General features: G+C 35.0%; 1 protein-coding gene across 15 annotated transcripts in view; it reads left to right on the top strand.

Moving 5' to 3' along the window:
- Positions 1 to 14,826, top strand: part of LOC117611917 (nucleolysin TIAR) — a 355,924-nt gene that overhangs the window by 324,276 nt on the left and 16,822 nt on the right. For all 15 annotated transcript variants that reach the window (XM_034340391.2, XM_034340392.2, XM_034340389.2 and 12 more), the window contains 2 exons: positions 11,638 to 11,818; positions 14,294 to 14,423. In XM_034340391.2, coding sequence (XP_034196282.1) covers positions 11,638 to 11,818; positions 14,294 to 14,423 — 311 coding nt within the window. The remainder of the gene's footprint in view (positions 1 to 11,637; positions 11,819 to 14,293; positions 14,424 to 14,826) is intronic.

Below are 14,826 nucleotides of genomic sequence, written 5' to 3'. Positions count from 1 at the left end.
TAAAAGGAACGTAAAAAGTTAACCCCAAGGCAGAACGTAAAGCAGAGGAAAAAGTGCTCGCTTTTGCGAATAAATAATGAGCAATTTAAGTTAAGAAGTATCTTCCGTAATCTTATTAACATTACCAAAACATTTTTCCTTGATTTTGAATTTTTTTAATAAACATCCTCGAATTTTAGGGGATGACAGTATTTTATTTTTGATCATAATTATCAATGATTATAATTAATTGATAACTACCCTTTAATCTGAAACCACAAAATCTCAGCTCAATTTGTATTTTCCGAATAAATCTTTCTGGCCATTTGAGATTAAAAATGGACGGTAATATTATAGAATCATTTGTTCCTGTTATAGTCTTTCCATCGATAAATTTTTCCCAATTGGTTTATTGATCGAATTCCGGCAGTCCTGGTATTATGAGAAAATGACCAATTACACTGTACGTTTACCAGGAAGCTAACAAACCAGTGGAGGGACGCATTTGGTGACCTCTTTCGAAGGTGGCGATACTTCGAAACCTGATCTGTACAGGTGAAGCACAGGGTCCCTTTGGGTACTGTTGCGAGAAGTGCTTCTACCGGAGATGTATTTTGCACCAGAGACAATGTATCCTGGCTATGTATCTTTTCTGTACTACCATACTGAACTACAACTAAACAGTAAGTCGTAGCAAGATCCATTCGTCCATTAAAACATCCAGATGGTCCTCTCTTTCTTTTTTTTTTTTTCAAATACCAATTGAAAGCTATTTCTCTTACTATAATTACATTGAAACTCGGCTTAAGGTACACCGACTTCAAGAGGACAGTGTAAACAACGAAAATGGAACTACTTCTTTTAAAAGCTGTTCTTTTCTCTATTCGAATCAATTTACGTGATCTATTGTTTCATTTTGAGGAGTATGATTCCAATGGAGTGCTCTGTAATTCGTGTTGAATTAAACTTTGAAAGGGTTTCGGTACATATGCAAATTTGTTGGCAGTGCTTTTTCAAATATTATATTTTTCAGATAGATATACGAGTTTCTTTTTTACAGTTAAAATTAAATTCTCAGTGTCGAAGATTGATTGAGTTTGGTCGAAAGAGCAGTTGTATGGGTACTATCGTGTTCGATTTGGTCCCAAAAACTTTGATAATTATACAAATCGTACCGATAAACCTACTCCGTCCTGGTGCAATTTCCCATGCCGGATTTCCGATATAAATCGCCGCTCGTTTATTCTCTCCGCGACGTCTACTTCGATTCAACCAATCAAGATCGTACATCACTTTCAGAGGTCACAAGTGCACCGGTAGAAACGTGTATCTTTTTGCATGGAAATAGACCAAGGGAATTATTATTGCAAATAACTTTGATATGTTACGGTCGTGTGGAATGGCAACATCAAAATTGAAAAGTAAAGATATTACGAAATTGATTCTGTAAATATCGTCAAAATAATATTTCCAATTTACAATCAAAAAATTGTCACTCGATATTGCGAACAGGTTGTTAATTATCAAAAGTGACCAGCATACTAAAATGAACCGCAATTGTTTCTGAACTACCATTATTTAACAACAGCAATTTGAACAGTTGTTATGTTTATTGTTGAAAAACAATCGTTGTGTTTATCGTACGTTCGAATTGTTAATTAATATTGCCAGGAAATTGGTCAGCGAGCAAATTAATACAACCCATCATGAATTTTGACCATTCATCGACTACGCATCAATAATTTTGCTGCAATTTAGAAATTGAAATCAAATGTTAAAGGCTATTGTTTTTGTAAATTTATATATCCATCGAATATCAAAAAACTAAATACAAAGATACTTGCATTAATGATCCTTCTAAGTGAAAGATAAGAAAATTTGACCCTTTTAATGTTAATTAAAAAAACAATAAGAGGTAAATGATGATGAAAGAAAGAAAACGATTATTCCTTTTAGATAGAGCGTAGGCACGGTTGCCAACAAAGATGGATAGGCAAAGAAACAACGACGGAAAAGAGTTGGTGAGCTGAAAAGCGACTGAATGTTTGTGGTGGTGACTGCGGGGGGTGGTGGCCGGGAGAATCACCGCTACAACCACTAACCAACCCCTATGTCGTTGGTCGAGCAATCACAGCTATCAGCACCTTCGTATTAGAGCGAACCCCCACAATAATACGCTTTTCCCGCGAGCAATCTTCTTTTTTCGACTATTTTCTCTTCCCACCCCTCCTCCCAGCCCGCCCCGTATCGTTTTCTCGGATAGATTGCTTTCGGTGGATACGACAACTGCATGAAACAGTTATCGTATGTTCTCGTGGTTTAGAGGATCGTCGTTACCGGGGTGAAACTTTCGAATTCGTTCGAAAGTTTAAGCAATTTTAAGGAAATCCATATTCGTTGAGTCGTGGGACGGTTGGGGATGAAGGGGGACAGGTTTTTACGTAGACGAACGGTTTCTTGTTTCCCTGAATTTACGGGATGGCTGACAATTGGGTCAATTGCGATTCTAAAATTTTAAGAGTGCTTCAAAGAATTTAATGTTTTCAAGAAATTTAAATTAGTTTCGTAACGACTTCACGGAAAGAGCATAAGATTCTGTATGCGGAATTGCTTTCGATTATACTGCTCTGCCTTTCAACGCGAACAGTAATCCTCTGATATATAGGCGAATGAAAATTGTAATTAAATAATTAAGCACGTGTTATAAATTCGACATTGAATTTTTATATAGCAGAATTTTGTCACATTAAACCTTGCTTATAGTCGCTCTTACCGTTCTTATCAAGACCAGCCAGTTACAGGAGATACTTGATAAAAGAGGAAGAAGCATGTGTGTAAAACTGCAGCGTACAATTATCCTAGCATACGAAATGAAATTCCTGAGAGGTCTCGGTTAGGAACATAGCTCCTAGTTCGTCGGTGAAGGCTGATTCGAGAAGAGATGCCGAACACGTTAGCGAAGGAAAGGATGGAGGTTCGAGGAGTGTTTCCAGGCGGTGGTTAAACGTCGGCGGGCTGTAGGGGATGGCCAGGGCTTGCGGAGATGCGGATCGAAGGTAATATAGGCACATACGCGAAAGGCGAACGAAGGTGCAGAGAGAGGATTGCTTTTCCCGTTTCGATAAAGCGGTGGGAGGCCATTTCGTCGTCGAGTGCGGAACGCTGTTGAACACCCCCGTGGCTCTTTAAGCGTTTAGATCGGTTTCTCTTGCTCTCATCATGTTACTCTATCTCCTTTTCGTAGTTGCTACTACTGCCACCCTCTTTACTTTCCGTTTCTTCTTCTACCTTTGGGTAGCTCGCTTTCTCTTCGTATTCTGCATGAAGTTTCTTCTCTACGTGTAATTTAGATAATAAACATCATTGATAATTCATCAAAATTATTTTTCACATACAGCAAGACCTTGATTAACTGAATTAATTATAAAAGTACAAGATGACAGAATTAATTTCCATATTTCGTGCTTCCCAATTCTCTTTGTTTTCTCAATTTTTCTATATTACCAAATTGATTTTTTTTTTAATTAGCAGTTCTATTTTCAATTTATGCTTCATGCAATAATTTATCATTTTTAAGGTAAAGAAACTGTAATTGAATAGGTAGATTTCCAGAATGGAAGACATTGCATTGCGAGAGGAAGAAAATAAACGTTCGATGAATTAATTTAAATCAATTGGTAATAGAGAAGAAGGGATAGAAAACGGCTCAATACACGTATTGGACTCCTTTATCGGGGACACTAATCTATTAAAGCAGGTCGGAGAGGGGTGAAAGCTCAAATTTATGCTGCAACTACAAATCTTGGCTTAGCACAGAGAGGGGGGTTGAAAACCAAGTATGTAGAACGTAGCAGAGCACGAAGCAGCATGGCTAGACCCGACTGTAGGAGTCTCCTTGAGTTCCAGATTCTACAGTAATCGATTGCCAGACCGAAAACACCTCTATTTAGAAATCCACAGCCGTCTTACCAGCCGTACGCTTGTTAGAACGGTACACCAAATAAGTCTTACTTAATGGTCTATACTTGTAGCACCACCGACAACAACAACAACAATTATCCGAGTTGGAAGAACGAACAAATTTTAAAACATTAACCTTTGGATAGTGTGATAGCATAATCAAATACTAATATCTTCATAAATATTATTTTATTAAATTTTTATTTTATTACATATTTTAGCTTGGTAAACATAGAGATTGCACCCTTATCAAGTAAGGATTATTTTATAACTAAAAAATTATTATTCTACTGCTATGGAAACTGAACATGAAGCTTTTTTTTAAATGTAAATTCCAATCAAATCACACATATTTATAATCTTGCTTCAATTTTTAATTAAAATTTCATTTTTGTATCAGAGGGTATTTTCCCTATTTGTAAGATAAATAATGTGGAATAATAAAAATTGTATTCAATAGGGAGCGTCGTTGCACTTGAGCTACTATTCGTACTAGTCGTTTTAACACGGATATTTTGCAGGAAGGATGATACGGCAGGAGTTAAAGGACAATAGGAAAGAAAAGAGAAAAAGAAAAAGAAAGAGGGAATGAGAGCTTAGACAAAGTGTGTAAGTGTACCAAAAACTCAAAGCAAGCTAGCTACGAACGTTATATCTAATTTACCCTTTACTCAAAATACGTTTCTCATACATTTTTTATTCTTACTTCTTTATTCTCTTTTTAAATATCATTACTTGTACTTCTTCTAATTACCTTAATATTATACCATTACTTATCTTTGTTGTATTTATTAATTAACATTATTATATTATACGTTCTCTTAAACTTTACATTTTCCACTATCTTCGTCCTTTATTAATACATACGTACGTTATTTCGTGGAGAAAAATATCAGCATTTTATTGTTATCATTTTTCTCCTTGTATGTACATACAGATTTTTCTCTCTTTCGTTCTTATCGCGTTCGCTATGATAATTTTATATTTTAAGGATCTTTTTAATTGATAATATGAGTCAAGTATACTCTATAACTGGATTTTTATATCTTAATCTCCAATGGGTTAAACCAATGTTTCTTTTTATATTAATAAAACGTTTTACAAAAATAAATACAATTATATCATTTACCTTGATAAAGTCAATCTGTAAACATATGTTAATTTAATATTTTTTGTTAGTACATTCGACTGCCCAGCGTTCTAAAACAGCCATAAATTCCCGTTTTTAGTAGACAATTTATGCATAAAATCTACCTGTACCGTGTACGTACGTGTTTAGCAGGATCGTTCGAGTTTTGTTCAAAGTAATTTTCTGTATCGTAACGTTTTATAATACAATGTGCACACACTGGCTTCGGTATGCATGCTCGTGTATTTCCCTTGTTTGAGAGATACACACTTTGACCCGAGGCGTTCCAAATTATGTAAAAATATCGTAGAAAACGTGGGAAGAAGCAAGAAAGAGAGAAAGATTGTAAAGTTGTATAACAAGGTAAAAAGAAAAAGGTCGAAAAGAAAAGTTAAAAGCTGAAATTTTCTTCACCCATTTTTTCCTTCACTTTTGATATTTTTTTATTTAGTTTTGATACTTTTTCACCTCTACTATTCTGCAGTGTTTTTCTTTTTTTAGAAACAAAGGTACAGATTAAACGTGTGCTTCCCGAGGAACACCGATGTGTATGCACATATTCCTAAATTAATACAATCATTTAATAACAATTAACACCGATAGAATCAGCAATTCGTGTGACATTTCGCACACTTCCTTGTACTATTTTACAACTATATTGTACGTAACTATTTTTTTTTTATTCTTCGTATCACTTGTGCACTTTTATCCACGTGCATATTATTGACATCATCGTCATTAAGTATTGTTTCGAAGGATTTATAAAATTCAGGTAGTGAATAGTTTGAATTCGATCCTGCATAGTCTGCCTGACTATAGATTAGATTTATGTGATACATAATATAGAGTATTGAAAATAACTTGTATCTATATCCATCCTCTTTATTTTTTTTTTTTTTGAAAAGGTAGCATTGAAGTTGGTATTTGATCAAACTGATGGATATTATATTGAATCACTGTGCATGATTTTTATGCATTTGTTTAATATCTTTATAGAAAACGATTACTATTAAAAAAATATAATAAAAATCAAACTCTGATGAAGAATCCCATCATGAGCTAAAGGGTTAGTAACATTATAACTAACACCTAATGTCAAAGATTGAAAAAAGAAAAAAATAATTGAAGTGATAACTGTAGTGTCTACAGATAGAAGAAAGATGTATATCATAAATTTGACTGAATTATATTCTTTCCAAATTATACCTGTACCAGATGCAACGATTCCTGTTCGACAAGTGTCATTGTAAGAACAATGACTCAAAATGCTTGTTCCAGTACCGCAAAAACGGATAACAATTACGGTACAACAATAGCGAAGTGCGGGAGCCAGTAGCGCGAGCATTCTCGGAGACACAGGCATGAAATAGAAGAAAAGAGAATGAGAGCAGAAAGGTAATTTTTATCTTTCTCACGCCGGTCGATAGAACGCTTTAAAGGGCCACCGATGGAAAGTTATAAATACAGCCTGAGAGAACTAATTATTCAAATATCTGTAGATGGCCAGGAGTTAAAGGAGGGTAGAGAAGAAAACGAAAAACGAAGACGAATGACCAATGTCCACTTAAAGAGAGTCGCTATCACGAATTTACCCCCTTCCCCCCTCCCCCTCCCCCCCGGTGGAATATTGGCACGTTTGCTAAGGGTGGCCAGTGCCAACGAAACTTCAAGTATCTGCGTTATTTAAGGGGGTACGAGATACGTACACTGGAGTTCCATCGTCGACCACTAGAGATTCCATTCGCCATAAAATGGAGAAAAGTGGAAACTTCCTTCCCGTGGAATGAGAGCAAGCGAAAGTCCAACATCGTACTCTCTCTCTTCCTTTTTCTCTTCTTTTCTCACTTCCTTGTTTCCCGCCATTTCTTTCTCATTCTTCTTCTTCCTTTCCTTTTTATTTATTTTTTTTTTATTTTTGTAATTTTTTTTCTTATTTGACCTCGAAACTACGAGCTGGCTCGGTCAAGGGAAAATTTCGAGTTTACCCCACGAATTTCTTGTTGATCTTTCATCTCGTCGGGTACACCAGGCTTGGACGGAGCGGAGCGAACGGAACGGGGCGAGTTATCGGGGATTCAGCGGAGTAAAAAGTTCCTAGATCCATGCGATAAATCTAGTTACCCGATCGCCAAGTTGTTCCCAGGACCAGATAAGAATAAAGTTCGAACCGGCACGAGTTGATTGAGTATGTTGAAGTTCGATTTAGCAGCGTTCGTGTAATCAAGTCTGCCTAATGAACCGAGCTTGCGTGAAACTACAGGCTCGTTCTTTAATGGAGTCGGATACTTATGTACAGTATCGAGCATAGTAGGCTTCGCTATTATATAGTGTCGAGCATGGTAGACCTCCCTACTATTTATGTAGAGTCGACTGACACTTAGGTTTTTAAAATTTTTAAGTGTGGAAGAAGAGCAGAAAGATGTGGAAATGTAGAAAACGAAAATTCCTACCACCTGCATTTTTGTTCATGTCCTTTAGATGTGGAAATAAGAAATTTTAAATTAGGTTCTCTCTGGGTTTTGTCAAAACTAAAGGTAAATGGTGTAAGTCTCCCATCCTTATTTCCCTTTAAACCAAAAAAACCTACATTACTCAGTGTACGTCCAAGCCACGACCCATAAATCACGATGCACCTTATTCTTCGACACGGTGAATCGGAAGGTCCGGTAAATATAGATCCAGAGAGATTTTCTTAAACGAGACGTGTCCGTCTTTGATATTCTTGGTCACGCATGCGCGAAATATAGGTCGCTTATTGAAAGACGGGGATGTAAGAGAGGAAATGATGCAGGAAATTTTGAGGTTTATGATGTGTCACTTACTCTCATCACTGAATCTTCGTGACCGTTCGAAAGAAGGGTCTGTTGTTGGAAATCAAGCTGAGGAAATAGATGATTTTAGGTCTTTAAAGGGAGAGAATTGATACACAAATTGGCTACTAATTATTTTCTATTTGTTACTAATTACTAGTTACCTTCAAACACATAGCACCTCTGTAAGAAACATAGTACCTAGGAATTGAAATTTGTCTGATATATTATTAATATGTATTTTTGATTTGCAAAGTTTAGTATTGATTTGACAAATTCAAAATTAATTATGATATTTTAAATATCAATTCATGATCAGCCATTTTTCATCATGATATAAGGTCACATTATTTTAAACAAGAATCGATGATGAATCACTCAAAATTCAGTAAAGTTCCAGGCACGAATAAGCCTGGATAGAATTTTCGATCGCAAATCGTTACTCTTTCTACTTAAGGAAGCCTCTCAAGAGAAACCAATCTCATCTTCACGGTCTTTTCTTTTAAAGCTGATTTTCATTCACGGTGTCTTGCTACTATGAAAACCTTTATGATAGTATGGATCTACAGTAAACCCCTCGATTTTTCAGCCAAGTATATCTGATGTAACTCCTTCAAAGCTTCCGTAGCAATTTCTCGAATAGATCATCCGATATGAATTTTGATTTTTCGAGCATCGATTCTCTGAGGGATAGACTGGGAAGATATGATATTCGGGAAAATCAGTTGACTTCACTTCCTATTAACTTGGATATTATAACACTATCACGAAATCGTTTAACATCTAATCGAAAGAATATTTAGAAAATGATTATTTAAGTTAGAAAAATTTCACTTGATGGACATCCCTGATAATGAGCTCCTTAAATTCAACGCATGAAAAAGAATTAAGTAATATACAAAAAGTTGTCTAATTGTAAGTAACGTAACCGAAAGAATTTTGCATGTTCAGGGCTAATACATTATACTTTTCTGTATAATTTTATCCAACACGTCTGTTGTTCGCGATAAGGAGAATTATTTGCATCTTGTTAAAGTATCCCCCCTGATTAAAAGATTGTGCGTGTCGCGTCAAACTTTCTCAATAAAAAAACTTCTATGCGATATCGGATAACAAATTATCCAACATAAAAGCAATAATATTATACATTCATTTATTATGTAAGGAATGTTCAACGAAATATTCGATAAGATTTCTAACAGCAAGATGATTTATTGCTTTATGATTCTATGGAAGAGAATTCTATCTAGTTGATCTGAATTTACTTTATGTAAGGTTTCTTAAACAAAGCATAAATTTTATTTTTTATCTTTGACAAGATATTTATTAAAATATAGAGGTTACTGTAACATATATTTTATGATTCGAAAGAATATAAAATCAAGAATGACAATTCCTAAGAAGTAAGAAGAACTAAAATTATTGACTTATACTACTTGCAGCTATAATATCGCTTACTTTCAATCTAATTCTATTAATATCCTAAGACTGAAATATTATTTTTTAAATGTTTAGCTGTACTGTAATCATAAATCTATTGTATTATAGCAGTTACAAAATGAAATGATGGAAACTTTAATAAATAGACAACAATTATTGACTTGTACTACTTACAACTGTAATAGCTTTAAATTACTGCAAATTCAGACTTGTAATTTAATTTTATGAACGTTATAAAATTGAGATATCATGTTTTAAATGCTATATCGCTCAATAAATCGGCAAATAATCGGCTGTTCTAAACAATAGAACAGAAAACGAAGTGTCCAACGGCGAATGATGCTTTGACATTCACGATATTCAGGATCGATCGAAAGCAGCAGAGTCTCGAGGCCTCGTAAAAAGGAAATAATAATTTCATGGACACGAGAGAAAAATCGATATTATAGTAGCTACGTAAGCGTTTTAGTAGGAAGAAATTTCTTTTTTTTTTCTTTTTTTTAAAGCGAACCGATAACACAAGCCAGTGGGGGGACGACATTCCGAGAATACTGAGAATAACGTTCAGGGGGCAATAAAGAGATAATGCCGAGCTTTCAGAAACGAAGAGAACGTCCCCGTGGTAAGTTCTTAACGGGACGTTCCGACGTCCTGAGAACCTTCTATCCTCGAACGAGGCAATTACAGGCCGTGGTTTACCGGTCGCGTTTACACCCGTGGCCTGCTACCTTCGTATAGGCTAAGCCCCCGTACGATCGTAAACTTACGGGGGTTCAACCTCTTTGGCATTGCCGTTCGATATCTTGAACAACTAACCTGCTGCAGCCGTGTTCCGCGTCGTCAAACCTGACCCCTTTCCTCAGCTATCGGTGAACTTAAGACGGAGGAAGATCTATCACATTAAAGCGGCAATATAATAAGAGCATTTTCAATTTTCATAATACTGTAAAAGATGGAATACTATCACGAGAGCTATCATTTATCAAATGCCAGAAAATCATTTATTTAATATTATCTTTTATCACTGCATTATTGCCTGCACGTTTCCACTGTTGTATAAAATGTAACAAAATACTTGTTCTGTATCTTTGAACTATTTCACAAATGTTGTTTTTTTCTTGAGTTTGTGTAAAATTTACTAACAAGGGGAATGATTTGACATAAACTTTATTATAATTATAGCAGACCTTGGAAGTAATAATAATGTAAAATAAGAGAGAAATTTGTATTCAAATTTTTTTAGAGTTTAATTAACTATTTGATTTAGATTAAATGAAAAATTCAGTGAACACTTCAAAAAATTTAATTTTTAATAAACATCTGAAATCTAATATAATCCAGCTGTGAAATGCTAATTATGACCCATAAATCCTTGACGTAGCATAGCTAACACCTTACAAGTAGGTTACAGTAGATTTTGCATTTAATACAACTTTGAATAGATAATTAAACATTACAAAATTGTGGACACGAATTTCTCTGTTGCTTCAAAGGGGTGCATAATTTTACAGAATTATTATTTTTGAGGTCTCCTATAACTTCAGAATTGAAAGTCAATCGCTGTTCCGTTGTAAGTATCATAAAACTTTCGAACTCTAGTGTACGTTTAACAGAGATTATCAAAGTTTGACTGGTTTATGTAACGATGTAAAATGTTGTACAAGTCATCGTTTAAACACAGCATCGAACAAGAATGAACCGTGAAGATTGTTAATTTTCTGATGAAATTTCCTAACACTCCTTGTAGCTAGCACATCGTTTATTTGCAATTTTACGATTAATCTTCGTAGTAGAGGTGAACTTTGTAGCTGACTAGTCTTAAGTGTAACTTTCGCATAAAGCTAATCAATTTTACGAGAAATTTTAGATCGGAAAATTCGTAATTCTACTTCATCGTTCATGTGTACATTAAGTAACACACGTTATCTCCAAACAAAGTTTAATGATGAACATTTCAATTCTCTATCCAGACTTCATACATATGAAGTATCATATTCACATGATTAATTAAAAAATGATTTATTTAATAAATCACTGGATTCTATGTATTTTTTCAATTAACAATTCCTCTGTTTTTAATTTTCATTTTCGGAATTAACAAACTCCTGAATTTGGAATTTATGAATTTCTCTTTTTTTCAATCTTAATTTTTGGAATTAACAATGTCCTAGGGTCACCTTGACCCTCGCCTAATTACGCCAATGTATAAACAGACAAAAAATTATATTTTATTAAAGTCGCTTCATGTTGTAGGATTATCCTGATTCATGAACCGATAGATTTATGTAATAACCTTTATTTTTTATTTTTTGTTTCCAGCAAATGCGAAGCCATTGACATTCGACGAAGTGTACAATCAAAGTAGTCCAACCAACTGCACGGTATATTGCGGAGGACTAACCAATGGTCTAACAGAAGAATTAATGCAAAAAACCTTCTCGCCTTTTGGATCCATCCAAGAGATCCGTGTATTCAAGGACAAGGGTTATGCATTTATCAGGTAAACATTTATATAGCATCAAATTATAATAGTTACATTGAGCTTAAACAATTAAAAAGAGGAATTAGATTAAAATTTAAATTAAATGGGTGGCTAATTTCAAACTGAACTTTTTACAATTATGATCATTATCACATAACACTAACAATTTATGCGTACACACAGATATATCTAGAATAATTTACAGAAATGATGAATTATTAAATTATTGTCAGCAAATATTCATAGGTGTACAGAAATATATAAGCCAGATAAATTTTTGCTTTGTTATTAATAATTTGCCGTAAATTTTAGACATCTTCCACGGCACGAAATATGAAAAATCTATTTCTGCATTTTTGTAAAACGAAATATGTTCAACGAAGTGATAAAAATTGAAGATTCATTAGTAGTTAATAATAATATTATTTTAAAAATTTTCATAAGATATGAAATCAAGCCAAAAGTATCCTATTGCCAAAATCTCAGTTAAGAAACAGTCTCAATCTTGATCCAAACTTTTGGCATTTGACAAGGGTGCAATGGTGCTTTCAAAATTAACAGCTGATTTCGGAATGCAGCCAAAATCACTTACACATTCAATCGATATTCTTTTATGCCAGTATAACAGAGGCAGAAGGAAAATGAGCATGACTGCGCGGTTTCAAAGATCGCGTACAACTGGAAACTCATCTCTTCAGTTTTGAGGCAAATTGCTATCGCAAAAAAGTTTCACGTGCTATTAGCTCCAGCTTTTATCCTTTCATCTGTGCTAGAAATCATTAACTTCAGATGCATTTTAAAGTTATTTTCTTAGAATTCAACCTCGCTGTGAATATATTTTTAACAACAAAACATTTTCTAATTGTACAAACACTGAGCGAGATATGCCTGCCAATAATTTTCGTTTTCGTAAATGCTGTAATCAACGAAGACTCGAAGATGATAGGCGGTATGAGCTTTGAAATGGGTGCACAGTGATAAAACTTACCAGTTTCATAAGCGTTGAAGACTTTACGATCTTGAAGCAGTAAGAACCTATACACTGTTTAGAGGATCGTAAAACAGAGAAAATTATACGATACCTATGGCTGTAATTTATCTAATGTATAAAGTAAAATATAATACACAACTGCATTCCTTCTAAATTCGCAAATCCATCTGTTTTTTCAATTAAAGATATTACCAAAAATTCAAGATCTAAGATTTTAACGTTCTAAAATTCTGAGATTCTAAGATTCCAAGATGTCCTAGTCAACCGTTTATTTAAAGGGTTAAACATCTATCTTAGCCACTCAGCACTTTTCACTCTGGAACAGTATTTTACAAATGACAAATGAACGAGTGCAACATACATGGAAGGAAGCTCGAGGAGTCGAAAAAAGCGTCGAAAGGCGCATCTATCAGTACTTCTTAAAGACAGCTAGATTTCTCTGACCTACCTTCGAAGCATCAGCAGCTGAAACGTGAGAGAGGATAGGTGGTAAACGAGCAGAATAAGGGTAGGAAAAAACTCTTCCTTTCCTCTTACCCTTGCCGTTCGACCTGGTTGACGTTTCTCCGTCGCATTCTTTCGTCCAAGTCGAACGGTAACAACCGTTCCGTCATCCGGTATCTCTTCTCTGTCCGTGGCAGTTCCGCCACTCATGGACAATGTCCGTCGTTCGGATATCTTCCGTCTAATTGCTCTTCCTTCGTCCATTCTTCCATAGTCAGGAAGCCCGGAAACGAATATCTCGGGATGACGTATGGACGTACTCCTCTGGATACTGTGTATAGAACCTAGCCAAATGTGAACGAGAGAGAGAGAGAGAGAGAGAGAGCTCCTTTCTTCTCGATGAAAAGAAAGGATCTTATCTACTGCTGGTTATCGGTCCAAGCTTTACAGTTGGATGTGAGAAAAGAGGGTTGCTTGCTGACGATGACCATCCTCGAGTACGAGGTATGAACTTCTCAACGGTACTTCTATTGTACGGATCCCTTGACTCGGGATGTTAAAAGACCAAATCTCTTGATAAATTCGATGATTTTTCGTTTATTCTTCCTACCATCAGAGTGAAGAGTCTACTATTCGTCAATTTACCATCCAGACCTCGTAAGATGCGAGAACGACGAAATTGATCGAATTTTGTTGGGATACGTGCTTGGAATTGGCGAACGATCAGCTCCTGTTCGTTTTAGAATAACTAGATAAGGAGATACGTACATTGAAAGCGATACGATCTGCTGTTATTTGGATAGGGAATTTGTTTGGAAATGATTAAAATAGTAATTTAGTCGGGAAAAATAAATACAATTTACATACGTGGATTATTTAAAAAAGATATACAAATTATTATGAAATAAATTATAGGTAAAATACATATATGAAATTGCAATGTATAGGGTGTTTGAAAATTTGCTTTAAAGAGTGCCATTTATGGGTACTATTTTCGACAAACAAAGGGGATTTCTTAAAGCTGTTAAACTAATGTGAATTTTATTGTTTTTTTTCAGGTTTTCTACCAAAGAATCGGCGACACACGCTATTGTGGCGGTACACAACACCGATATCAATGGCCAGACGGTGAAATGCAGCTGGGGCAAGGAGAGCGGAGATCCAAACAATGCTCAACAAACTGGACAGGTAAACGATAAGGAGCCAAATGAAATTTCAAACTTTTGAATGAAGTTTATTAGTCATAGAAGAAATAAGAAATTTGAAGAAAGCCATATAAATTTGGAAGGAACGTCATTCGACAAGTTCATGATCAAACTATGCTTGAAGTTTCGAGTATGTGCCAGAGATCGTAGCAATTAGTACCAAGTTCACTTTGAACTAGAACTGAGTTTGGTTTGAATTAGGGATTGAGATATCTTGGCAAACGCATTATCGTATAAGACCGTTCGATCGAAATCGTACATATCTCCTTGGTTAACGTTCCAATTGAAATTAAATCAGAAGAAAGCTTAAGTCCAAAGTATAAAAGGGATCTTTTGCGTCATTGCTCCATTTCCATTTCAAACTATTTAACATCAGCGTGGAAATA

Source organism: Osmia lignaria, chromosome 10, assembly GCF_051020975.1.
Source record: "Osmia lignaria lignaria isolate PbOS001 chromosome 10, iyOsmLign1, whole genome shotgun sequence".
Classification (NCBI taxonomy): Eukaryota; Metazoa; Arthropoda; class Insecta; order Hymenoptera; family Megachilidae; genus Osmia; species Osmia lignaria.
This window is presented reverse-complemented; position numbering and strand designations above follow the sequence as displayed.